This window comes from Elgaria multicarinata, chromosome 10, assembly GCF_023053635.1.
Source record: "Elgaria multicarinata webbii isolate HBS135686 ecotype San Diego chromosome 10, rElgMul1.1.pri, whole genome shotgun sequence".
Classification (NCBI taxonomy): Eukaryota; Metazoa; Chordata; class Lepidosauria; order Squamata; family Anguidae; genus Elgaria; species Elgaria multicarinata.
In genome coordinates this window covers 72355623-72382558 of record NC_086180.1, presented here as the reverse complement: position 1 = coordinate 72382558, position 26936 = coordinate 72355623, and the positions used below count along the sequence as shown (strand labels likewise).

Below are 26936 nucleotides of genomic sequence, written 5' to 3'. Positions count from 1 at the left end.
AAGAAAACATGGATTTCTAAGAACACGCAATTAAAAAAACAAACAAAAAAACCCCTGCAACCCTTAATTTTGTTCCAATGGAAAGAAAACTATGTAATAAACATCTGGCTTCCATGCCTGTGACAACTGTCATGTAGGCATGCTAGGTTTTGGACCAGTATTTATATCTCCAGAGATCAGAAGCACAGGCCATGGCTAGACCAGGTCTATATCCCGGGATCATCCCTGTACATCCAAATGACACACAGGGGATCCCGGGAGCAGGAAGGGACGACCCCTCCATTTGCCTGGGATAATCCTTAGGTCTAGCGAAGGCCATAGTCATCCCAACTGAATTATCCGAGGGAACTGCCAAACACTGGTCAAGAGTATTATCAGTTCAATCACCTTGTGGCTGCCATGAATGAAAGAGAACTGATAAATGGAGTATATGTGATTGCTCTTAAACAAAATGGGACTTGTTTCTGCAGCTAGAAATAATGTTTGACTACTAGAGGTACTAGAACCCATTTGAAATGCAGTTGTGAAGGAATGAATGGGAGTATTTAAAATATTGTGATCTGGTGTGCTCGCCCACATATGTTCCAGTGTTTGCCTGCTAGTGCAGCTTTAATTTGGGATGTAGAACACTGAACATGTAGGGCCTGGTGTATAGATTAAGAATCTTTGAAATGTGATGCCAGGCTGCATAGCATCCCCATAGGTGGGTGGGTATTGTTTTTACACATCTGGCCTCATTTAAATGGGCTCATAGCCAACTGAACTGCAGTATATAGCCATGGCATGGCACATACCACAAAACAGCATCTCCCCCATCCATTAACATCCTTTAGGCTACCTCTATAGCTCTAGTACAATTGTCTCTTGAATCCACCCACCCTGCTTTGCTTCAAGCAAGTTCAGCACATTTCATTTAGAAGTTGTTACTATTTGTCTCTGTCTATAAACCCAAATACATTATCTTGCTATAAATATATCTTCAAGCCTCACATCATCTATGAAGCTTTCCTTGGGTCCTCATACATTTCTTTCTGTGCTTCCTGGTACCAGATGTTTATTTTTCTACTGCTGCCTTATAATCATTCCTTTACCCCCTTCTGTTCTATCAGACTATAATTGCTTTGGGTAGAAATCGTGTCACTGTTATGTGGTGCAAATACTTTCTGTCTAATACACTATAAGACACTTAGACTTCCACCTTCCACCTAGTTGGGTTAATTGCCTCTCTGTGTGATTAAGATGTTATGATCTGTGATGTCCAATCATGCAGTAACTATTGACAGCAGTTTACACATCAAGATAATAAAGAGTTGCAGTTAATCACATGGAAATCATGTTGTGTGAACTCACCCATAGCTCTTTGAAAGCAGTTGCTCCACACCATTTACTCAATGGTATCTTGATTCAGGCGCTGATCTGTCTGCAGTCAATGCTCCTTTCCCTATTTTACATTGAGGAAATCCTTGGATTCCCTCCTAGCAGATTGCAGTGCTTCAGCCAGTCTGGACAAGTATCCTAAACTCCCAATCCATCAACCTGCCACCCATCAGTGATGTTATCTTTCAAAAACTGCTCAGTGTAGCGGCCTTAAGTGGGGTTGATTTTTACAGTTCTATACAAAAGGCTACATACGATACTATGGATTTGATCAAGATTTAAGGTGTGTGCAACTGGGCTGGCAGAAGTGGAATTTCCTACCCCGTCCTTGCCACAGCGAAATGCTACATAGAGGATTGTGGGGCCCTGCTGAATGGGGTGAGCTGTGGTGCAGAAGGAGATGGATGCCCTAAAATCTGGAGGAGGCACTTCCGTGAGCAGAGCCCTTCTGGCCATGTAAGGCAGAGCCTGGACCCAACCTTAAGAGTCAAGCAGTCATGATATTTGTTACATTAATACCATGACTTCTTTCTATAGAGTGCCAAAAATGGACAGGTGACCACCCCCTTCTGCTGTAATAAGGAACCTTGCTCAGCTTTGGAAATAGAACTCCATGTTTGGAAACATTTAGTCTACTTTGCAGTGTTGAGATTAATCTCTTTTGTGGACTTCAGTTGCTTTCCCGTAACCACACACCTGTACCACTTTTCATTTCCTCCTATCATTCCCAGCACTCCCTAAAAAGGTATATTCAAGTTTGTATGAGTATGACAAATATTGTGCAATAACATTTATTCAAAATAAGTATGCTTTCTTGTAATTATATGTAATTTGCTGTGCTGAATTTGGGTTTCTGCCATTTCCAATTTTCTCTGCTTCAGTCCAAGCAAATTTTAAGATTGCCTGAGTTTCTTTAAAAAGAGAGAGAATCAACTCATGTATAAACATTTCACTTTGTTGATGTTTGTATTAAATTGTAGTCTTTTTCTTCAGTAGGATTGCAACATGATTTCCAAAAATGTCCATGGTGCATATATAGACAGATAGTCAAATATAAAAACAGCATGTATTTTGCACACCACCACCTATTGGCAAAAATTTGGAATCAGAAGTCATGTTTTGGGGTCATTTTGGGGTGGTGGTGGTCCTCAGGCACCATCACCACAACCTACATCTCTTGTCTGTCAACGAACAGGCACAGGTACTGGGCCTCACGCTGGCAGCCTTGATTTGTTGACTGAAAGCTTCCTGCCTTTTTGCATCAGGCTCTTCAAATAGTCAGGCTATCCCTGTGTACACAGGCTTTCTTCACATGGACACCCACATTGTTTGTTTGGGTTAATATATTCCCTATGCTTCACATTTTCTCTAAAAATTAAGTGTTTGTAGTATCCTTTTGGGTTTCTTTCATGCCATTTTCCGAACAAAAATCATCAAAACATATCTGCTGATGTAAACCGAAGGATACCATCCAACTGCAGGAATACACTTTACGCATAAACAGTTCTGTAGTACCTGATGGTATGCAGACAACAGACCTAGACTCGTTTAGTAAAGCTTCAGCAGCTTGGTACAGGAGCCCTCTCCTACAGCTATTAATAGAATCAGACAGAGATGGAGGAGCTCATTAGTCAGGTTATCTCAATTTCCCTCACAGCCACATAGGATTTCCCTCCCCACATTCATCATATGTAGCTTAAATTTATTTTTTGTTTGTTTGGCTTAACAAATTCAATAAATAAATAAAATTAATAAATGACCTATTATTTGACTGCTTGCCTCAAAAAATTACAGTTCTTTCACACACACCTTGAATTTAAACTGTTTGCTAAGAAAATATTTATTAGGAATGGAAATTTAACAGAGAAAAACATGTAACATTCACTGGAGCTGAAATATAGACATTAAAATTTCCCACAGAATTTTTTTAAGGAAATACCCAAAATGAATGTAAAGGGTTTGTTTTGTTCTTACACTGGATTACACACAAGCCAAAAAAACCCAACCCAACTCCCACAATTTTATAAAGGTCACAAGGCATGGAAAACTGCAATTGTTGATATTGTTGTACCGTTGTGTATCAAGCCCTTAAAACTAAACGTGATTTCTTTTTTTAAAAAAGTCATTAGAAAATGTATTATATCTAACAACACTATTGTATTAATTTATATTTTGATAAACTTTACATAATAAAACCCTATGAATAGAGGTACCTGTGTCGCACAAGTATTCTACTTTATGGAGAAGAGAAAACATTCTCTGTAGTAGTCTTTAATATATAAAAAACACTAATATGTGAAAATAAGGTTGACACATTAATGCCAATTTATGCTGATGAAAAGTGATGCCAGCATTTTTTCTAACTAAAGTTCATTTCAAATAGCTTGTAATCATATGAACATTCAAGTAAACTAATCTTTTTAAATTCCACAAGAATTGAGTGGTACAGTGTCTCATACAGGTGTTAATTTAGGAATGATTTCAGTTTTAACAAGATACTTTATATTAAGACCATTATGAAACTACTTGATATTGCAAGCTACTCCTTCAGCTAGAAGTTATTTCCTCACCATTTGTGAAGTAAAACAAAACAAAATGCAGTTGTGTTTTTACATCAGAAAATCATTAATCTCATTTATGTTTTCTCTCTATTATATTGCATATATCACCTTTAATTCATATTATGCTGCAAGTTCCTTTCTGGAAAACAATAAGAGCATTCCAGTCCCATCAGTTCTGAAAACAGGAAGAAGGTGCTGAGCTTAAGGTCACCCACTTTTCTTCATAACTGAGTTCTTTGTCTTTTGCAGCTGCATGATAGGCAAGACATTCAACAGCTGAAGCTTTCCCTATGACAGCATATTTTTGCCAAGGTAATCTGAACCCATTGAATTTCTACCTGTCACACACTTAATGAAACAGGAGCCCTATCAGAATAAAAGGTGGTAACACTTAGCTAAACCTCATGTAGGAGCAGACTGAGCTGAGCGTAGCAAGATTGCTATAATCAAGCAATGGTATACAGACAACCTTGTACATATACTGTGGGTCACCAGTGCCAACTTATTTTCCTTACAGGATTCATTTAGGGATTAGCAACTGGCAGTTCAGGTGAATCACCTCAGATGAGGTGATTCACATCATCTGAGACCCCAACCATGTTACTTGATACTGCCGGTAGCGATCAGAGGCAAAGACAAATGTACCCAGAGGTGATGAGTGTGTCTCCCCCATGCAATTCTATTGCCTTTGCCAGCTAGGAAGCTGCTTCAAAAGGGTGGGGGTGGATTTGAAAGAAAATCTCCTGTGTTTCTATGCCTTTCAGCTAGGAAAGGGAGCTAGAGGACTGTGCAAGTGAAAAAAAGGAGTTCTTTTCACAGCTCAGGTGTGGGCAACTTGTGACTCTCCAGATGGTTTTGGCCTACAACTCCCATCAGCCCTAGTGAGCACAGTCAATGGTGATGGACACTGGGAGTTGAATGTCAAAACATCTGTAGGGCCATAAATTGCCCACTTCTTTAATCTAGCTGGTTAATGTGCTTCTCTCCCTTTAGTTACCATGGAGAGGAGGAGGGGGAGTAGTGGTTGGAGGCTAGTAGGGAGTGGAAACTTTAGGCCACTGCTTTCCCCCACAACAGATGGACAGTAAAAAAAAAAAAAAAGAAGAACTTCCAACCAGGGCTTTATAGTTTATCTGAAATGAGGTATAACAAGAGTCTCAAATTGAATTAGAACACCAGCTCGCCTTCCTCTACTTGGGACTTGGGAGTTTTTATCTTCAGATACCCAAGGCCAAGATCAACATGCTGGAAAGGAGGCTGCTGAACATTGCCACCGCTGCAATATTCTCTCCTCTCTGTGTTGAAAAATGTCTCCCAACGAGTCCTTCCATGCGGAGGACAGAAAAAGGAGTGATATGGCAGTGTGCAACCCCCATGCGGCATTATAAAGAAGTTAATAAGGAAGAGTGCAAAGGTAGAAAGGGAGGAAATCAAGGGGGAAAATGTTCTTCCACCCCTGAAATTATGTGAAGGATATGCTCCCCAAATTTCTTATGCTTCTAAATATCCATGGCTGGAATGATGTTGAAGATTCAGAGTACTCTTTACATAATTAAGACCTAATCACTCACTAGTCTTGGTCAGTGGCTTCTGTACTAGCAGATAACTGGTTGATTTTACACCCAGGTAATCCACAACAGGACTCTGGAATGTAATCTATAAATCATGCACTGTTTTGTATGCCCGTGAGAATTTGTAATACATGCAAGACAATGAGAAGTTAAGACATATGAAAGTAGCAATAGTTACAAAATTAGCAAAAGTTTCACAGTGTTCTTACAGCCTTTACTTTAAAAACACAAGTTCATCACTTACCACCACTATTGCTCAAACACTGTAAAATTGTCTCTCAGCCATGCAAATAACTTTGAAAACTAAAAGAAGCAAACAACATTTCTTGGCATATTTAGACAGTGAGTGCAACTTGAATTTAAATTTTGAAACCTATCAATACTTGCAGCTAATCATTAATACTATTTCCCATTTCATGGAGTGTTTTGTGATTAACATTTTTTAAAATCTCATTTATATCCTATGAGTGCCATGTGCCTAAAGAACTAGCCAAATCTGCAAAACTAAATCTTGACAGATATCCAAAACACTTGAACAAACAGAAGCTAGAGGAAGCTGATTTCCCCATTTCTGGCATCTTCTCCATTCTTTCATTCTCACTTTGAGAATGTTAAGGTTTAACTCTGCTGCACAGTTATATGCCTTTCAGAAATGTTACACTGTCTGGGACATTTAGAATTGCTACTGACAGATAGTTTCTCACCCAAAATAAGAAAAACCCACAGTACCATTTTATCCCAGTTTGCATGGTTCAGTTTGACACCACATCACCATCATTACAGCCAACATTAACCTATAAAACAAACTCACTTTACTGTCACACACAGTGGGAGAAAGCCATCTGTCAGACACTATGCCTTTGTATAAGGAGAGAATCCAGCTTCTCCTTACCTTATTTCATAAATTAATAACTTGTTAATCATAATCACCAAGCTTTAGCTATTAAACAGAATTCAAGTTTAGAAAACCAATAATAAATTAGTTACAGCCTTGTAAACAATTGCTCTTTTGTGTTATATATTTGGAAAAAAAGTTCCTCTGTAGAATAAATCAGACATTACAAGGCACACATTACACTTAAAAATTCAAAATGATAAAAAAAAAATCCCAGCAAATATCTCATCATTTTTCTTTGCTGGCAGAATTGTGCTGTGTGATACTGGAAAACATAAATATAACTTTGTTTATATTACATCATTTAAAAAGTCTCCCATGTCTGCATTCTCTCTTGTAAAATATTTGTGCTATTTTATAGTGCTGTGTGATTTGAAACATTTGGAAGTATCTTCTTAGATACTTTCCACAAAGCTGCCAGGGAAAAGTCCAGTTTTTCCATTTCGTTGCAATGTGCCTTTGAACCAGCCATCTTCACGCTTTTTGTGTACGAAGACAACATCTCCTTCTTTAAGTTCAAGCTCAGCTTCGCTCTGAGGAGGATAGGATACCACAACCCTGTATCTGCAGAGGAAGATTTTTTTTTAGTTCAGACTATTACAGAGGCTCCCATTGTTTGTTAAAAAAAGCATTTGCCAGATACAACTTGAAACAGGAAGCTGCTTAGAACAGTTTATAACGTCTCGTTTTAAAGATAAATGTATTTTCTGGACAGAAGGTACATTAACACAGTAATGTGAAGTGAAATATACAAAGGCCACCTTCACTGAACTCTCAGGGAAGAAATAAGTGTTAGGAGGCTTTGAAGGTGATTGTAAAAATTAGATGTCTGCCAACTGAATTTCATTTCTGTAACACAGGAATTACATATATGACAAAATAATGCAACGGAAGTACACTACAACTGGTGTTGCATGGTCAGATAAATATGCTAATTGTAGTTATTACAAAACAATTCTAGCAAACTAAAACAAACCAGGCAACAGGAGTTGTACAACAACCAGCAATAACATCCCACAACTCCTTTCTGGTTACCCATACCAAATCTCAAATTTTGGGAAGTTAGGAATTTTCCTCATATTTCTGGGTAGCTGTCCATTCAGATATATACTCTCCCTAATCTCTTCCTAACAGCACTTGAGTTAAGGTGTTGAGTGAGGGCCAGAGGAGACATTACTCCTGTTCCCTTTCTCTGTAAGCTAACTGCGTAGACAACAATTCCTTGCCACCTCACCCACCTGCACTCTCTCTCATACACATAGGCTGTGTTCAGACAACACAATAGTCAACCATGCGTTAATACTCAACTCCACAGATGATGATGATGATTTTTTATCATCATCATCATCATCATCATCATCATCATCTATATACCGCCCCATAGCTGAAGCTCTCTGGGCAGTTTACAAAAGTTAAGAACACTGAACATTAAAAAACAAATATACAAAATTTAAAACCATAAAAAGCATAAAATACAAACAAAAACAGACAATATCTGTTTAAAACAGATTATTATGTCGTTTTGGGAGTAGCCCCTAAATAGTAATCTGTGGAGTTGGCTATTTACACTATTAACCACCCCTCCCCCTCTCTCCCTTCCCCACCGAATAATGGCCCTGGTTCCCATGAGACTCCCCCTTCGTGCCAGGTCCTTCACTGTCAGGACCCTGTGTGAAGGGGGATTCTCATGGGATGTGCCGTACCTGGGTGGGGCACTGCGATCAGCGGCACCCCATGCATGTCCTATTCCTGGGTGAACACTGAGAACAGGGAGGGCAGGGCGCAAGCATCTCCCCTGCGGCTGTCAAGATGCTTGCACCTCGCCCTCCCCAGAGAAGCTTTCAGTATCCACCTGTTCTCCACAATTTTGTGTTGAGCAAAGAGGGGGTGGGCGCAAATGGATTTCTCCGATGGCTTGACGTTACACCCACAGGAGAGAGAAATCCTTCTGCACCCTGTCCTAATAGCCACAAATGGGCTTTGGAAATCAGAGCAGAGGTGTGCATGGATCTCTCCTGCAGCTGTAACGTCAAACCGCGGGAGAAATCTATCTGCGGGAGAAATTGCAGCTGTAGGAGAGATCTATACACTCCTCCTCCCCAGTATCCAAATGGATATCAGGGCAGAGGGCGTGGGAATTCTCCCACGGTTGGATGTTGTAGCTGCAGGAGAGATTCTTACAACCCTTCACCCCAATCTCCATTTGTGCATGTCTTGGGAAGCGTGGCGCCCTGCACCACCCAAGGATGGGACATGCAAGTCCTAGGAAGCCCATGGGGAGCTGCAGATTGCGGTGCACCACCCAGGGACGACATGATTGGCGGCTCCCCATGCTCTTCCCAGGATGGATGACACATGCTTACAGAACCATGCAGGGCAGGAGTGGCAGGGGTTCTACCACTCTTGCTTCGTGACTCTGTAGGCACATGAAATAGTCAACGGAGGCCGCCACACAACATGATAATCAACATTATGCAGATACTAAATTCTGCACACCATTGATTATTTCCACTGGTAATTTCTGGGAAATAACCAACCGTTGTGTGGAAAAGGCTCACCAGACGACACAATAGTCAACAGTGAACTATTTAATCAATGGTGGACTATTTAATCAACCGTTGACTATGACATTGTCCAAAGCCACTCATAGTCACTCAATCAAAAGGATATATGGTGGAAGAGGGACAGGAAGTAGTTGCCACAATGTTGCATTGAGAGCAGTGAACAGAAAATACAGCATTATAATAGAGAGTACCCATTCCCTACTCTTATGCATAGCCCCTCATTACCCACTGCCTTCCTTAATGTCTTTGCTTTGTTGGACCTGACTAAAGGATAATTGAGCTGTTCTATGAGTATTGGGCTGGATTCAGACTTAGCTGTAATTAACGTAGACTCACTGAAACAATGGGATTTAAGTTAGTCATGACTAATTTAAGTCCCACTGATTTCAATGATATACTCTATGTATGTCTAAGTCTAGATGCAGCCCATAAAGTCAAATTGCATTTTTCTTGCATATTTGAGAGCCATGTTTTTAAAGTACTGAGATGTCAAAGAAAAATTAATACTACAGGATTTTGTGTGCCATACAAATACAGAACAGACGGTGTGAGATAATCTACACAAGCAGAATTCTCTAACAAGGAGAAAATCCAATCCCTGCCAATTGAGAAGCCACAATGTGCCAAAATTGCAACAGGAGAAAAATGCTGCTTTATGAGGAAACGGAAACAAGTTTGAGAACTCAGCTGTTCATCTGGCCTCTTTTCAATGATTAAAAAGGTTTAGCTGCTGTGGAAATTAATTTTCAATCAGTATCTGATTATTATTATTATTTGCATTGTGCCTACATTTATTAAAATAAACATTAATATATACAGATCTGAGTTATAAATATTAAGGGTGACTAAATGCCTAGTTTTAATACAACAAAGAGCTCTGTTTCGTAAGAGAGAGAGACTCTGGGTAGGTTGACACAATTGTTGTAAGAGAAATAAGCCATAGTGGAGTTATCCTGCCATTGAAAAACTGTATTGGATATGATCTGGTGACAAACACATGCATGGACCTTTGCATCGTAGACACTGTTAAGACTGGTACCAAGATGCCATTATAGAAATAACTGAAAATGTAAGAAATAACTGAAAATGTAAAACTGAATAAGGACTTGTCCGAGGAAGAATATCGAAAGTCTACTTCCACTGTGTTATATTACATTTTAGCTACAGGAAATGACTTACCGTTCACAAACTACAGGCCTAGATTCATTCAGCAATGGGGCCAATGAAGAGCAGGGCTGCCGTGGAGGGGGAGCTATAGGAATACTAGAATCCAAAGAACTTGCTTTCCGATAAGTATTCTCCTGCACTGATGGAGATGATTCATTGTCCATGGAGCAGGATTCAGCTCTTCCATGATTGGAAGTCGAAGGGACCTCTGGCCCTACAGCACCTTGTAGGCCCAGCTCTGCACCTGCCTGCTCAACTTCCAGAGTTGGTGATGATGGTGGTGATGTTCGAGGTTTGCGCTTGGTAGATGCTCCTGAAAGTAACTTCAGCAAACCCTTTTTTTCTTTCTGGAAATAAGCATCAGTATGGTTTTAAAACAAAATACTTACGTACAACAAGAAATTTCTTTAACCTATTTCAAACATGTAGGGCCTCTCTGATCTTTGTAGATTTAGTAAATACATACAGATATTAAAATACTTTAGTCTATCTTAACTCAAATGTAGGTTTTGGCAATCAAACCATTTGTACCCTGCTTTCAAGTGTCTGAAGTACTTCACTTGCATTAACTAGCTGTAATCCTTACAACATTCCTATAAAGTGAGTCTGTATTATTATCACCATCCAGAAGTCCATGTGCTTTTTATATTGTATTTTGTATTTGGGTTTTTAGATTGTTGGATGTTTTATTACGTTCTTAATGGTTTTAATTTTTGTGAACTGCCCAGAGAGCTTCGGCTATTGGGCGGTATAAAAATGTAATAAATAAATAAATAAATAAATAAATGTTTTTTGTAGGCTTTCATAATTCAGGTGTCTAAAATTTTACTTTACTTAAATGTGAACAAGCCTACATATATCATTGTTCCACCTCTGTTAGCACCAATCTTGACTACCAAACACTCAGTCTATTATTTATTCATTAAAATATATTGCTCTATTTGATCTCTTGAACCAGAAGATAGCTAAAATATCTTGAAATCCACAATACAAATTAAAAACAAAATAATCATGAAGCCAAGATGACACAACAATAATGCTTAATCAAGAAGCAGTTCCCAGGAGACCAATCAACAGAATATTCAACAAAAAGCTAAAAGCAGAAAGAAATGTGACCTTGTTCAGACAACATGCTAAGCCATGGTAGTTATGCTTTTTGAGCTAAATATTATTGCTTAACATGTCATGCGAATCATGACTTAGCAAGCCGTGTGAACGATTCCTAATCATGGTGGCTACATAGCCATGGTTTAAATATGCTCACTAACAATTTCCTGCAAAAGGGTTAGTGGCCTAACAGTGGCTTAGTGTGTTCTCTGAACATGCTCAGTGTTATGACAGGACACAATACAGTTCTACAGCTAGAACAACAAAGAGTCACTTTGCTCAAAATTCTCCTTGTCTACTCTGGTCATCTCTTCTATTCACTTTTACATTTGGTGCCAGTCTATTATTTATTCAGAAAGTGATCCAGGGGTTGGTGGTGTCCTGAATCAGCAGCGAGTCACCGTAATAAAGTTGGTGGCATCTTCTAGTAAGTGCTTCATAGTTTTGGAGCACTCACGTTCAAGTATATTTGAGATTTTACATACAAAATCCAAAAGGTGAAGCAACATTAAAGTGTGCAATATCTTTATTGCTTAAAGCTGGAACATTTTTCTTTTCTTTCCCTGAAAAGTGATCTGTGATCAAAAGACACTGGAATGAAGTGTGATCAACAAAAGAAGAAATGGTGCTGTGTTATATAACAAGATTCACTGATTTATTAAGTAAATTTCTACTGCTAATATATTAGTAACACGAATGCATTCCGACAACACAGCTGTTTATCTAGGGGGTACTCTCCCCACACATGAAAACAATCAACCATTGTGTGGATTAGGATCAGCTTTGAGTTGACTATTAGTACCCCTACTCTCTCCCCCCTCAGTCCTCCTGCTAGTAGCCCATCAGCCACTGCTGCCTAAAATCTCCTTCCCAAGGGAACAGAAATCAGACCACTATCCATGCTAGTTTACTATTTATATTAAAACGTTAAACCTGCCACTGTCTGGCACCAAAGATGGGCAAGAAATCAACCAAATGACGATCTTTGGAGTTCCAGCTAATTGTAAGTAGATAAAAATAAATAAATCCACGGTTACTTTTTGTATTTAAGATTAATACAGAAGCTAGAAAAAGAAAAACATCCTGAGTGGGAGGACTCATATCTGGAACTGCACAGAGACCATGAAGAAGAACCAATATTTCATGCCTACCTTGCCATCTCTATCTGGTTTACTGACAGTAGTAACCCCTCCAGCTGCCAATGTATTCTCTGGGGAAGCTGGAGTTCCAGTGTGAACAGTCACAATTCTCCCATTTGCATCTCCATCCAGAGATGCAGAAGTGCCAGGAGAGTTTAAAGAAGCTGCTGAACAAGCCAACGGGACATTTGTCCGGTTGATATTCACAGCTGTGATGTAAGCAGCAGCATTTGAAAGCTGAGGTTGGAGCTGTTGGGAGGCAACAGAATGGTGTGGAATAATTACGGCAGCAGGAATAAGGCATGCTGAGCTTTGAGCCTGAATTGGTGTCACGGTGGCTGTAGGTCTTTCTTGGCTGTGTATTGCAACTGCAGTGAGAGAGGGAAGTATATTTCAAGAGATTGAAAAACACACACAACCTACTGTCAAATTGTCACAAGACACACACACCAAAGAACACCTAGAAATCCTCTAATTTCATATTGGTAATACTCATTATCTCATCTAAATCCCATTCTTCCTCTACAATGATGTGCAGCATATATAGCAGTAGCCTATGTTATCCTTGCAATAACACCTGCATATTAGATAGAAAGGGTCACCAGGGAACTCTGGTCTTCCCAGTCCAAGTCCAGTACAATATCTACTATTAACAACACATTGACTCTCCTCCCATAGCTTTACTCAATCCATCAGTAGAATTGACAAGTTGTGGGGGTGGGTGGGTTCAGAGATGTTCATCCTGATCATACCATAACCTAAGCAAAGAAACGAAGCAATGTTTTACCTGTCCTAACTGCATTGCGAGCCTGGTTGACTGTCATTTGGCCTGTCATGTGCATAAGAACCTTGGTCTGGGGACTTGTTTGTATGTGTGCTGCAGAGACCACAGCTGTTGGTACTGCACTGGAGTTCATTGTCACACCATTTCCCTGAAGTTTCTGCAATGTTCCTCCAGCAGTAGAAGCATTGACCATGGTCACCACCCGTCCTGTCTGACCAGCAATAGATACAGGGACTTTTGCTTGGGAGGCACTAGTCACTGCCCTGTTAAAAGTAATGCAAAGTTTTTATGCATACTTTATTAAATCAGCAAAGTTCTCTTCCTGTTACACAAACAAACCACCAACACCAGATATTTAGATGGGGGTTGTTTCTCTTCCCTTTATAAAAAGGAGAATTCAGCTGAAAGCATACCTCGTAACTGGTGCCACATAATTGCCAGGAAACACGCCAATTTTGCTGGTATGCATGGAAGTTCCTTTGAACCAGCCATCCTGACAACGTTCAAACACCAAGAACATCTCGCCTTTTCTCAATTCCAGTTCATCTTCTTTTCTAGGAGTGTATGGATAAATAGCAATGTACCTGGAAAATAAAACCAATCACCTAAGTGATTTAATCACTAAGTGATTTAGTACAGGCTAAATTCCAGGATGGAAAGAAATCTACTTACTACTACTTCAAAAGTGCAAATCAAATGACCAGTTGTAGAGTGATTGTTCCTTGAAAATGAAACCATGTGGGTGCAATTTAATATGGGAAGTAGCTGCTCCTTCTTCTAAAGAGCAGCAATGCTATTGGATTGCAGTCTCAGCCTAGTTTTAAATTGTATTCCATCGGTTGTAGCCAATTTTAGTCCTACTTAGGAAAGACTCACTGAAATGAGTGGTGCTAACTCTGGATACAACCCCATGTGCATGGACTGTCTGCATATTACTGATCTAAGAAAAGTGGGTAAAGGGAGGTCAGAAAACACAGCACCTAGAGAGATAGGAAATTTAAAACCTGCCTTTACTGAAACCCACTTGATATATCTCTCCCCAATCAGCACCTTCTCCCTTTAGGAAGACAAACAGTCTAGATGGAGCTGAGGGCAGTGATTTACCTCTGAGACACAATGCAGAGGTGTCATTTTTAGTCAAAATATGTGAGTGTAAAGAGTGATGCCCAGAGTCCCTTAGGTGGACAAGTTGGATCACGCCACCCTTCAAAAATGTATTACAAGATAACCCAGGTTCTATTGCATAATTTATTTGCATTGACCCATGGATTTGCATTTTTACTTCTGATGTAGTGAACAAAAGCTCCTTTAGGACTCAAGCTGCTTTGGCATCTGTTTGTCTGCCACCTTCCCAAAGGAATGCATACAGCATTTTTTTTTAAGAAAAAAGACATAAGAACATACGTAGTATAAAAATGTATGTCCAATTGTTTATTCAGTTGAGGAATGTGAAGATAATATACTTGGTAGCAGCTTTCTACTAATTTAACTATATAAACCTCATCCTAATTGCAAATATAATCGGTAACACTAACTTGTGCCCTCCTGTTGGTTTTTATATTAATAATCACAATTGAAACAATTTATTTATTTATTTATTTATTACATTTCTATACCGCCCAATAGCCGGAGCTCTCTGGGCGGTTCACAATTACCTGGCTTCCATGATCAAGGAGGGGAAATAAGCTACGATAGCTTATTTCCCGTCCCCGTGGCTTACATCCCCTCCCCAAATGTGCAAAATTACAGTAAAACTTTCCCTTAAGATCATATTAATCAATGATCTAACTTTCCCTTAAGATCATATTAAACTCTGGGGTGGAGAAGGATGAAGAACTAGACCAAAGTAAGACGAAGAACTAGACAAAAACCACAAAAAACCACAGCATGACGAAAAACGTGGATGCAGTTCCCGGCAAGGCAATGCTAATGGCGTTTGAAAAGGAACTGAGGAGACAGGCGGGAACCAATCAAGCACGCACAGTGAGACGGTGGGGGAAGGGTTCCCGCCAAAAACTGTTTTCCTTAGCTTTGGTAGATTCCTGAAACAAGGCTCCGCGCAGACGCAGGGCCCATATGTGTGATGCACAGAAACCACGACAAAGAAGTCAAAGATTTCCTTGTCTACTCCAGAAATACTTTAATTCTTGGTCTTTTATCAATTCTGATCTTCCACCCCATTTTAATCAATCAATTTCTATTTCACTTACACACTTGGCCTTGTCTGTCGCAAATGTGCTATTTGTTCAGTCGATCCTGATGCAGATTTTTGAGTAACTCCTGAAGGCAGTCCAGTAGAAGTTGGGGCAATTATTGTAGCAGACAAGAGTGGTGGTGGTGGTAGAGGGGGATTCATACTCTAGAAATAAAGTAATAGTCAACAAATTAGATGTAACATTTTGACACCAGTATTCAGCTATAAATTGTATCAATAAACAGATATATGTAGACACACATGCATATCCCATGATTCAATATAACTGGATAATCATTTGTATTTCTTTTCCCCAAAACAAACATTTAAATGACAAATAAACAAATTGATAAAACTCAAACGGCTGACTCTAAAATATAAACATTTTAATACAAATTCTTAGCAGAAATCCAAAATCCTTTCAAAGGGGAATTCAGTGGTTTGAAATGGACTACAATCCATGGTCCTTTTGAAACCAGAAGCTGAAACACAGTAAGAAACAAATTTCAACACAATCTACTCAGATCCGGCCTTTGATTTCCCTTTGATATGTGGCTACAAAGCAGAGCACAGTTACTATGCTATTGTTACTACTTTCTCTTATTCTTTTTTTTAAAGTGTTAACCTCTGAAATTTGGGATTATTAAAGCTGATAATCTTTAACAAGATGAGCAGTGGAAAACCACAGTTCTTTTAACAAGCAGGTTTTAATGGGGCTCTGCTCTGCCCTGAGAGTTCCTTTCCTTTAAAAAACAACACCCAATGGAGCCATTGTTAACCTTTTGATTTTTAAAACCTCAGATCGTTCTCTATATGCTTGATTGCGGACACTCCCAGGGAAAAATACACTTGCAAAAAGAGACTGATCTCCCCATCAATCTCTGAGTTACAAGTAAGAGTTGAAATAATACATTTTCATGTGTCAACTCCACACAGACAATAGGCATCTACAGAAAATAGCAACTATATCTAATGCATGTTCAACCCTGGAGGGGAGGGGGAAAAACAAATCCAGAAAATAGAAAAATGGATAAAAATGACAGACATAACCACAGTGTCTCTGGAAATTTTGCCACAGTTAACAATGGGATTGTGCCAGCATTGGCATCCACAAGCGCATGGACATGGAGGTAGCCAAGCCACCATCATGTCATTATGCTTGAAAACACAAGGAATTCAGAGAATCAGGCAGCAGCTGTAGGCACAGTAGAGGGAGCCCTGTGGTGCTGTCTGAGTGACAAACACATTTAGGAGAAAAGCTGGCTTGAATCCCGCCACGGGCAAAACATTTTTAATGCCCTCCCACCCCTAGATGAAATTGCAACAAGCAAGGAAGAGCTATGGTGCAATCAGGCACAAACACTACGTATATTATATAGTTTCCACTCACACTTCTACTGAACACATCACCCAAGTTCCCAATGATGGGTTCAGAGAACCAGAAGCTATATGTCAACCGTTTATAAACTGTATGCTGCTACTCTCTAGCCACAGGCATATGGTTAAACCTAGTGGTTACTATCCTTCTGCTACATTTAAAAACTAGGAAGTAAAAATGGGAGTGGTAATAATGGGCTTAACTGAACGGTTTGAGTCTAAACTTCTTTGTGTAGGGAATAACCACATGCGGTACCCACTCAGTCAGCTGAATCATTACGTATGTAGAGTGGATTACATGTCTAATCAGATAACACAATTATTTTGTTCTGAAAGTATAGATAAATACATGGGAACTATTTTGTCCTTGATTATGAACTATGAATACTTTCCACCTTTGAGCAGATCAGCAAACATTAAATTATGCTAATAAAGTACAATAGCAAATTAATCATTTTTTTTCTGTTAATGCAAATTGAAACAGGTTAGGAACAATTAACCACTTCGGAGTGGTCACTAATACATGTTTGCATATTATCTGTTGGAAAGTGTCAGAAATCTGCAATGTTATCACCAAATACATGACAGCGTACATATGGCCCAAGTCTTTATGTTTATTTATTACATAGATTTCTATACTGCTTAAAGTCCAAGGACTTTTAAAGTGGCATTTTAAGTATTCTTTGCAAGAATCAGCTACAAGACAATACAAGACATTTTCAATTCAAGTCAATACAAAATGTGACAAATGCCCATTCCAAAAGAAACACCTCAAAATTTCTGAAAGTATGCAATATATGGACATGCATGCTAATTTAAAAGTTTGAAGGTAGTTCCATGAGCCCAGAAGGGCATCAGATTTGTTTTTCTTGAAGAGCAGATCCAGGAGCTGTGATAAATGGTTTTTCAAACAGGGAAGTTTCATATGCAGTTTGTGATAAAGCAGCTGTCGCTAAGAAAGTTTGTTAGAATTCCTAGCATCAGATCATTTGTTCTTCAAAGGGCTAAAATGTATTATATACAAATCAGGTTTTTTAAAGAATCAATACACTTCATGTCAGCTTCTAGACTTACAGACAAGCAAATAACAAATGAGATAAAGCTACATTGAACATTTTAATTTGTTTCAAATGATACTTACACTAAGAGCAGCTTGGTAGGTAACTTCAGGTGGAAAACTAAATGAAGGTCCTGTTGTTACTGGACTGCTGGGTGGTGGGGTCACAATTAGCCCAGTGGTACTGATATGAACCTATTAAAATGAAAAAATGATAAATGAGATAGAATTAATGCATTTACCAGGAAATGCAGTAATTACTGCCATTAGTAACTTAAATGTATTACATTTTTAACTTTATAGTTTTTACTGTACTTGTTAGACATGTGAGGTAGTTTTGAGGTATATAGATGGGGTATATTTTAATATAAGTAAAATGCGTTTCTTAAATGTACACAGCATACTGTGTTAGATCACATGGTTCATTATTAATACTCCTAATGTAATACAGCGGAGTTTCCAAAAGCATTAGAAAGATTGCAAAAAGCAATTTAAATAAAGACCAGAAGCACATTTATTTTTAAGATGCTAAATTAGGACATTAATAGGATTTCATAGGTTTGATTATCAAAATGCATCTCTGTCCCACAACTGTTATACTTGTACATATGATACAGCTAAACTCTGTTGTCCAGATACAGCTCTTGTAGTACATCATCAAAGGTTCAATTCAGACACCACAAACCGAAGTTTCTCTTTCCTTTCTCAGTTTGCCTTAATCACAGTTAGCTGTGACATCGAATCTTGTAAACTATGGTTAGCAATAACCACAATTCATCTCCAAATCATGAAGTTAACTTGGTAAGCAGACCAGTCATGCTTATGATGACCACAGTTTGCTTAATTCAGATATCACAGCAACCTATGGTTATCACAAACCATGGAAGGAAGGGGGAAAGAAAGCATAAAAACCTAAGGAGGATGGGCAAGGAGCATATGAACCAATGACATTATCTCGATAACCAAACCAATTTAGTAATTGGTTAGTGAAATGCCTGATTTTGGCCACAAACCTTTAAAAAAAATAATGAAGGCAGCAGCTGAAGAATGCCTGGGGAACAGTGTTACGTCAGGATGTAGTGACATTTCCATGGGGCATTTTGCCCAAATTACAAACGGAATATTGCTGGCTGCTGAAAGCAGTTAAGCTGATGCTTGTAGTGACAGTAAAAGTGGGACTTTTGGGGAGGTAAACACCACAATCCTTGGTCACCTAGCCCCTGAAAGTTGCTGATACCTCCTCACTCCCCATTTTCAGGAGATTAAATTACTGATTATATTATATTTTCTGCAAACTGTTTTAGCTTTTAGTTTACATAAAACATTAAAAAACATTTCCGGGATTTTTTTAAAGTGTTCTAAACTGATATAAAACTTGCAGTTATTTAAAGAGCAAGAACAGCTGCATTCAGGTTATAGTACCTCAGACTACATGAAAATTGTCCCTTTATGTATAATTCTCAATGGCCTGCATATACTTCAGAAGGAATCATCTACAATAATCCACAATTAATCTTCCATTTGTTTTGATAACCTTTTAAATTGTTCATTGAAAAAGCTATGATATATTTTGTATTCTGACTCCAGCAAATTACCTGAGACGGTGCACTGCAGGAAAGGCCTGTAAGTTCACTTATGCGGGCTGCAGCCGTGGGATTACTGGAGCTGATGAGGACAGGAGGACTGATTTCCATTGAGTGACGATTCTGAGAAGATTGCGAGGCCTTATTGGACATGGTAAGAGAGGTAAAGGAGTGCCGTTTTTTGGTGTTCTTCTTGGTATCAGTGTGCTTTTGAACTGAATTGCTGTGGGATGCACCAGAGGTGCCTTCTCCAGAGTCTACTGCAGAACCTGAGGGTTTGTCCAGTTCTATCAGCTGCTTTGCTGTTGTGTTAAACTACAAAACAATGACACACTTTATAAATACTAGTTCTATCATACGATTAAAGAAAGCTGATTAAATCTTCAGAATTTTAAATGATTAATCAATTAAGTTTGTATATGAATGGAACTGGATTTTCAAATAAAAATGACTATTGGGGGCATATTTTTCAATGAAGAAAATAAAGAGAATTATCTATTTTCTTTAGGGCATCTCAGCAACTAAAAATAAAAAGGAGAGAATTGGGAGAACCAATCAGGTTAAAACATTCCTGAAATAAGGAATGTTGCTAACAGTCATTCAGGTATTAGGACAGCCTAAGGTACTTGAAGGTCTGCAGACCTTCGATGGAGGGTAGGAGCCACTTTTAAAAAGTGAAACATTATTATTATTATTATTATTATTATTATTAGTAGTAGTAGTAGTAGTAGTATATACTGCTGCCCCCAGCAAAAAGCAGTCTTGATTTGATGTACATGAACAATACAGAAATTCAGAATTAATAAAACAGGAAAACAACAATAATCCCCAAATCAATATCAATCAACACAATAATACAAATAATAAATGCTATGAAAACAACAGGCTGCCGCAGCTGCACCAATTCCATTCTTCAAGTGAGACCTTCCGCTTGCACAACAGAGATTTAGTGCTTCCAGGAGTACTAGAAACGAATGGAAACACTTATTTCTGGAACGGGGCAGGTCAGCAGAACTTGCTGTGTTTCCAGGTCAAGGAACTACACCATAAGGAGCACCTGCTCTGAAAATGGGATCATATCCTCTAAAGGGGAAGCCAGATTTGAATTGTCCACTGATGAAATGGAAGGTGCCATGGAAGACAAGGACATCGAGTCTGACTGACAATCATCTGATTCTGACTGTTTGGGGACACCCTGGACCCGATCTGGAATGTATATTGGTAGGTTGTGCATCTGAACCAACAAGGTAGTCAGAGTGATGGCAAAACATGAGCTTGGGAGTAATGTGGAGAGCAGTTGAATATATGATCCCCACAGTCTGTATTTACTGTGGTGGCAGTGCAGACGATGGCAGAGCAGACATTATTGCCCATGGGACCCGATGCTGGTATCAACTGGTGTGTTGTTGGTGCTATGGTATGCATCAAATGTGGCAGTGGGACTGGAGGAGTTGCCAAGAATGATCCCTGGTCTGGTAGAGGCCAAGAAACCATAGGCAACAGTGCATGTCAGTACCGATCAGGGAAGATGAGTTTTGGATATTAAGGATGATTTCTGTAACATTTGTGCTGTGTCTGGCCTCTATACCCAGAGTGAAGCTTGTCCCAACTGTAGTTGTGTTGAGGTGGTAGATGCCAGCTTGAATGTCTACCCCTACTGAGGCAACTGAGATTGGTATCTGGGGTGCTTCTATAACCTAGAGGTATGATCTTTTTGATTTGAGGAGCAGTAGCCTGAGAACATGGAATATAGGGATTGGGAGATCCGTTACCTGGCAACACAGAGATCTGCTCCAAAGATCAGTTGGCCTGAAGTCAAAGCCAGAACCAGCAATGCTTCCCTAATCCTGCCCTCTGATGTAGATGCAATCAGTACAGGATCCTGCACAGGATTGGTCTATAAAACTTGTTCCTTAAGTTGAACTCAAAACATTATCAGTGTGTCAAACATCAGTGGAGTGTCCATTATGGTCAATGGTATGATCAATATGAGACAGGCAATTGTGGCATCAGGTCCATAGCCGACCTGACTTTTGCCTTCTTTGCTTTCCTTTTTTTTTGGCTCTGAAGAAGATCATTGTGCTCTTGCCTTTTGCTATAGCTTCTCTGCTACCATAAGTTTCAATGACTGACCAGATGTGAGTGTATGTGGGTGAGGGGGTTGGTTGGTTGGTATGGCCTGAATTCAGGACTCAAACATGGGAGGAAGCAGATGCCAAAACTCCCAAAGGTGTGTGTGGGTGTGTGGGTGTCCTTTGACACCTGTGCCATAGTGGGCTCATCCACTGATGGCTCTACCATTTCAAGGGCTTTCCTTCACAGAACAGTCAGACAGTCAGAGCTATTACATCTTGTCTGTTTCGTAAAGGCTTGACAATGAGTGCAGGCATCCACTTTGTGTTATTCTCCCAGGCAGAAAAGACACAAGGAGGGGCAGTTTACTGCCAAATGGATAGAATGCCAAAATGGAGGTGTCAAGGACATATGCTTTTAGGAGGTTGTGGAAATCACAAAAGAAACAAAATCCAAAACCGTAACAGGAAGAACAAACAAGAGGACAGAAAGGCAAAGCAGAAGGAAAATACCTCAGCAGTCATACTATGAATACCAAACAACAGAGAACTGAAGGAATAGGTGGGAACCCGCTAGGGACATGTCCACTTGGTCAGTAGACATGTCCCTAGCGGGGGAAGGGTCCTACCAAAAATATCCCCGCTATAGAAGTTTCCTGAATAGTGCTCTGCAAAATGTGTGATATACAATGACCATGAAAAAGAACTTTCAACTTTCTCTCTAAAACCCAACGCTCTAAATATGTATAATGGTTGGAAAGTAGAAAACAGCATGACCAAAATACACAAACCGTTTGTATAGAAAACAACAACTTTATTTTGCCTTAAACATTTTCCTTCATAATTTAATATTGATATTTTATTGAAAGGCATGAATTTAATAAATCTGAGACTTTTAATAGAGCACTAATAATGTAACGCATTTAATAATGAAGGGCAGTTATCACATACAGCACGAACATCAGCCATATCTTGTTAGAAGTTGTCAGTACTTGAACACAAGCCTATTAAGGGATTGACAGCATTGATGCAAGTATTTCAAACATACAATATGATCAATAAGACTCCCATATTCTATTGTGATTATTATCTGATAGATTGGTCACATGAGTAAATATAAATGGTCACATGAGGAAATACAAATGGTATCTTACCTAAGTGATGGGCAAATGAACACAAACTTAACACCTTTGCTCAGTATCCTGTGATATTTCCATTGGCAGTTTTAAATAAATGACAACAGATTATGAATAAAAACCCTGATTGTGTGCCCTGCTATTGCACCGGTGGACTCTATAATATAAGTTTCAGCTCACTATAAAAGGGTCTCTACATCCCAGAGCACCAGAAGTAGATCATTCAGGAAATCATATTTTGTTCCAAATAGATTAGGTTTTCTTTCACAATTACATTCTACGTTAAAGATAAGGTTCTCCTACCTCAACATATGAAATAGGGAATATTCCTATTTTGTCAGCCAACATTCCTTCAGCCCAATTTTCATCTACTCGACGAATCACAGTCAGAATATCATCCTCCATTAAAAAAAAGAAAGAGATAATTATTCTTTCCAGTTCTAATTAAGCAATTTATTTAATTTCTTTTTCTAACGAAGTGTCATATGCAAAATAATTACTGACAAAAAGATATTTTACAAAGCTGATGCGCAGCTGTTCAGATGAAAGTAGTTTTCAACAGTATTTTCCTATTATTGTGAAGTTCTGAAAGGAGTCCTAGAAACAAATCAGTCATCCATCAAGCTGAATGCTTACTGAGCAACAGCCACTGAGTTACACCAGCCTTTTCTAATATTAGCATTAGAACACCTCTCAATACAGCTCACACTTCTGTTGCTTCTCTGAAGATTTGCACTCTCTCTGTTGTTGTTTTTGTGAAGCATTATAAAACTTAGAACCCAAGCTGTCCAAGAGCTGTCCATACATGTAACTAGTTTGGAGATGACAAACCAGAGCAGTTTGTAGAGCAGTTTCCCCAAAAGTGGTCTCTCCAAACGTGTTGCTATCACAAATAAATTGGTACAACTCTCATAATCTCCACCGAGAAGGACCATTGGACAAGGCTGGTATACAGAATGGAGGAATCCTAAGCCTTCTAAGGCCCAACTTACCCACTCAGTATAGATTCAAAAAGGCTCACTGTCAAACTGTACCTGGACTGTACGATTTCAAATTAAACTAGAGCATGTTTGCCCCCTATATAAAAAAATCTCTCTGCACACTAGATAGATGTCTGGTAAAAGACTTCATAGAATCATAGAATCATAGAATAGCAGAGTTGGAAGGGGCCTACAAGCCCATCGAATCTAACCCCCTGCTCAATGCAGGAATCAGGAAGCTATTCCTGATTACTGTGGAAATATGTTTTTCTGGAGAATCAAATGAATCAGTTTGAAGAGCAGTAAAAGTGAAAAGATATATTTTCACGAGAGGCAATATGAAGTATTTTACAAGTCAGTGTGGCATAATTTACAGCAAGGGTTGGCAACATGTGGGCCACATGTCCACCACCCAGCTGTTTTTGCAACCCTTGCTGCTGCCCCCTGAAGAATTTGCTGTTATAGTGGCAACCAAAAAAGCCAATGTTTTCCTTTAAAACAAGGCATGTGGGGAGTGTACTTTCTTGGATTCTGCTAATCGCAAGGCATACATTCTTTGCGTACCTTGTGGTGTGGTTGTGACAATTTCAGTGGCAGTGGAGAAGGCTGCAACCACTGTTGGGTTGTGTGTGTGTAGGAATTGTTCCCCAAAGCTGCCAATGCACAGGCTGTTAGATTTGAACTGGGAAATCAATGTTCAAATCCCTGCTCAGCCATGGACTTTGCTGGGTCACCAACACTTATCATAACCTACTTCACAGGGTTGATGTGAAGATAAAATGCAGGGTGGGAGGAACCATGCATGCCACCCTGAGGGAGTTGGGAGGAACAGGATAAAACAAATGTAGTAAAATCCTGCAGAAATGGCAATTAAATAAAGAAATTAAGGTATTTATTCCTAAAGTTATTAGCAAACTCCAATAACAAAGATCAGAGTAAATTATTGTAATTATAAAATGGAAGGATTAAAGAAGTAGTAAGTGAAAGTCCTGTGTGCTTCTATACTTCTCATTGACTTACTATATGTGCATTAAACTGTTTTCATATTCTTAAGACACTCATAGTAAGAAAACATCATTACATTTTACCTTGGAGAAGGGTAAACAATCCTTGTCTGCTTCCTTGTCTTTAACTTCAAAGTCATAAAGTGCTTTGCACTGAGGTGGAGGTTGAGGTAAAGGTTTAATAATCTGGACAAAATTGGTCGGAAAAAATCCATGGACACCATTAACTTCTCCATGATACCAATTTTCATCAACTTGCCGACGTAATATGATGATGTCTCCTTTGCTAAATTTAAGATCTCCAGGCTCTTTCCCCTCATAGTTATATAATGCTTTGGCACACGGTAACTGAGGTACACCCTAGAGAAAGAAAAAGGCAACTTTTGTAGTCACAAAATGTGATAAAATTGTGCATCCATCCAAACAAAAGCAAGAACAATTCAGAGTACAAGAATAAATTATTGACTTTTCATGCAACTTTAATCTCAATCATTTTTTTTTACCAAATATCTGTAAATCATTATTGTGAAGAGCATGCAATAAGAATGTTGAAATGTAAATTTATAAAAGGTCATTAAAACCCCACACACTTTTTAAACTACAGAGTAGGCCAATATCTGAAACTGCCAAGAGAAGTCATGGAATATTCCACTCATTTATAGTTTATTCATTTTACAGTGCACACTCTTAGGATCTATTTCTAAAATCCACAATGTCTTGTGAAAGTAATGACAGTATAATGTACATCAGGAAGGAACCTTTCTTATGTTCGCTAGAGAATTTCTGCCCACCTACGTTGCTCATACGACTCCTTGGATAGTACTCTTCTGCCCATGCACTTGTGGACCCAATGGGGCTTTGGGGCTTAAAATAACCTGGAACAAAATGAAATGCTAATTTCTGGAATAGGGAGATGTCATTGGAGCTCACATAAGGGAGCTTTGCTGACCTGTCCTGATCCAGGAGTGAGTGTTTCTGCAAGTTTCCAGCATTATTTTTAGAAGCATCAAAGCCCTGATCTGCAAGCGGCAGGTCTTGTGAGTGTAACAGAACCAGCAGAGGCGGAACAGCCCCATTGGATACTGCTCCTTCTGTCTCTTCAAAGCTGGTGGGATTTCCCACTTTACAGAGAAGCTGAGAAATTGGGCACTAATTATCTGGGAATTGGAAGAGAAGGATGCAAACCACAATTTCCTGTGCTCTATTCAAGCTTTAAAACAATCTCAAATATCCAGGAATCTTCTTTACATATTCCAAGCAGACAAGAGTTTTAGCTTCTTCTCATTAATATGATTTCCCGCAAAGCACAGTTAGTCCACAATAAAAGAGCTTCTCTTGGGAAAACAAAGAGGAACGGAGACTTGTTTTTGTGTTTCATGATAGGAATAATTCCGACTCTCTCTCCCTTGATACACATCTCAAAAAATGCACTGGTTGCAAATTTCAGTACATTGTTTAAGAATTTTGTTGAGATACAATTGCAAGAAAATCCTTTAGAAAAGTGTTTGTCAAAGGTTATTTCATCCTGCTCTTCCAACGTTCTGTAATGACATTTTGTGGCTTGAACTTGTATGATTAAATTATGCATGTGTTAATGAACTTGTAATCAAACCGAGAGTGTTTCTTGCGAAGTTCTTGCTTAAGTGGTAAATTTGAATCTAAGCTGTATCACTTTAGACAGCAGGTGGGTGGGTGGGAAATCACATAACTGAATTCTCCCCATACAACTGCCCTTTTCCCCTGTTAATAGAAAACTAGATGTCAGGGGAAAGGGTTCTAGCCTAGTTTTCTCCTGGACATCTAGTTTTCTATGTCCTGTCCAGTTTTAAAGCATTAAAATTAAAAAATAATGACTGTAAGAACCTTAAAATGGTTAATACATTTGATTCTACAGTATAATTTTCAGTAGAACTAAGTTCAATAGAAATGAAAATAGCCACAATGCACATGAAGAAAGGGAAAATTAAAGGAAATAGATTTTCTCTCTTTAGTATCTGAAAGATAAATAAATATAACAATTGGTTTGGATTGTGCTGTACTATTCTTTTTGGTGTAATATATCCAGTGGCCACTGTCTTTACATTGATCTGAGAACCAAGTCACAGCAGGCAATTTTTCACCTTTAGAAAAGGATTCTTAAATCCTTGCCTTTCTCCAATTGTTTGTTACTTTACAGGTCCTGGAACATTTTCTTTCTTTACATTTCATTCCAAGGTTCTTTTTCACTTGACTAAACACGGAACACTTAGGTGATGGGGAGTGCAGGGAGGAACCTATTGATTTGTGGCTGTAGAGTACACCATGAGCTATTCTGCAAGAAAAATTATTTAATACATGAGTACATTATGCAAATTATGTGCATAGATCT

The 26936-nt window shown here is 38.9% G+C and overlaps 1 protein-coding gene across 1 annotated transcript in view; it reads right to left on the bottom strand.

Moving 5' to 3' along the window:
- Positions 1-3206: 3206 nt before the first annotated feature.
- SH3RF1 (SH3 domain containing ring finger 1) overlaps positions 3207-26936 on the bottom strand; it is a 60010-nt gene continuing 36280 nt past the window's right edge. The window contains exons 3-12 of the mRNA XM_063136022.1: positions 24653-24928; positions 22888-22983; positions 19389-19691; positions 17878-17988; positions 15376-15524; positions 13579-13749; positions 13169-13428; positions 12394-12749; positions 10148-10482; positions 3207-6968 (exon numbers count right to left, since the gene is read on the bottom strand). Of these exons, the coding sequence (XP_062992092.1) occupies positions 6800-6968; positions 10148-10482; positions 12394-12749; positions 13169-13428; positions 13579-13749; positions 15376-15524; positions 17878-17988; positions 19389-19691; positions 22888-22983; positions 24653-24928 (2226 nt within the window). The 3' untranslated portion in view covers positions 3207-6799. The remainder of the gene's footprint in view (positions 6969-10147; positions 10483-12393; positions 12750-13168; positions 13429-13578; positions 13750-15375; positions 15525-17877; positions 17989-19388; positions 19692-22887; positions 22984-24652; positions 24929-26936) is intronic.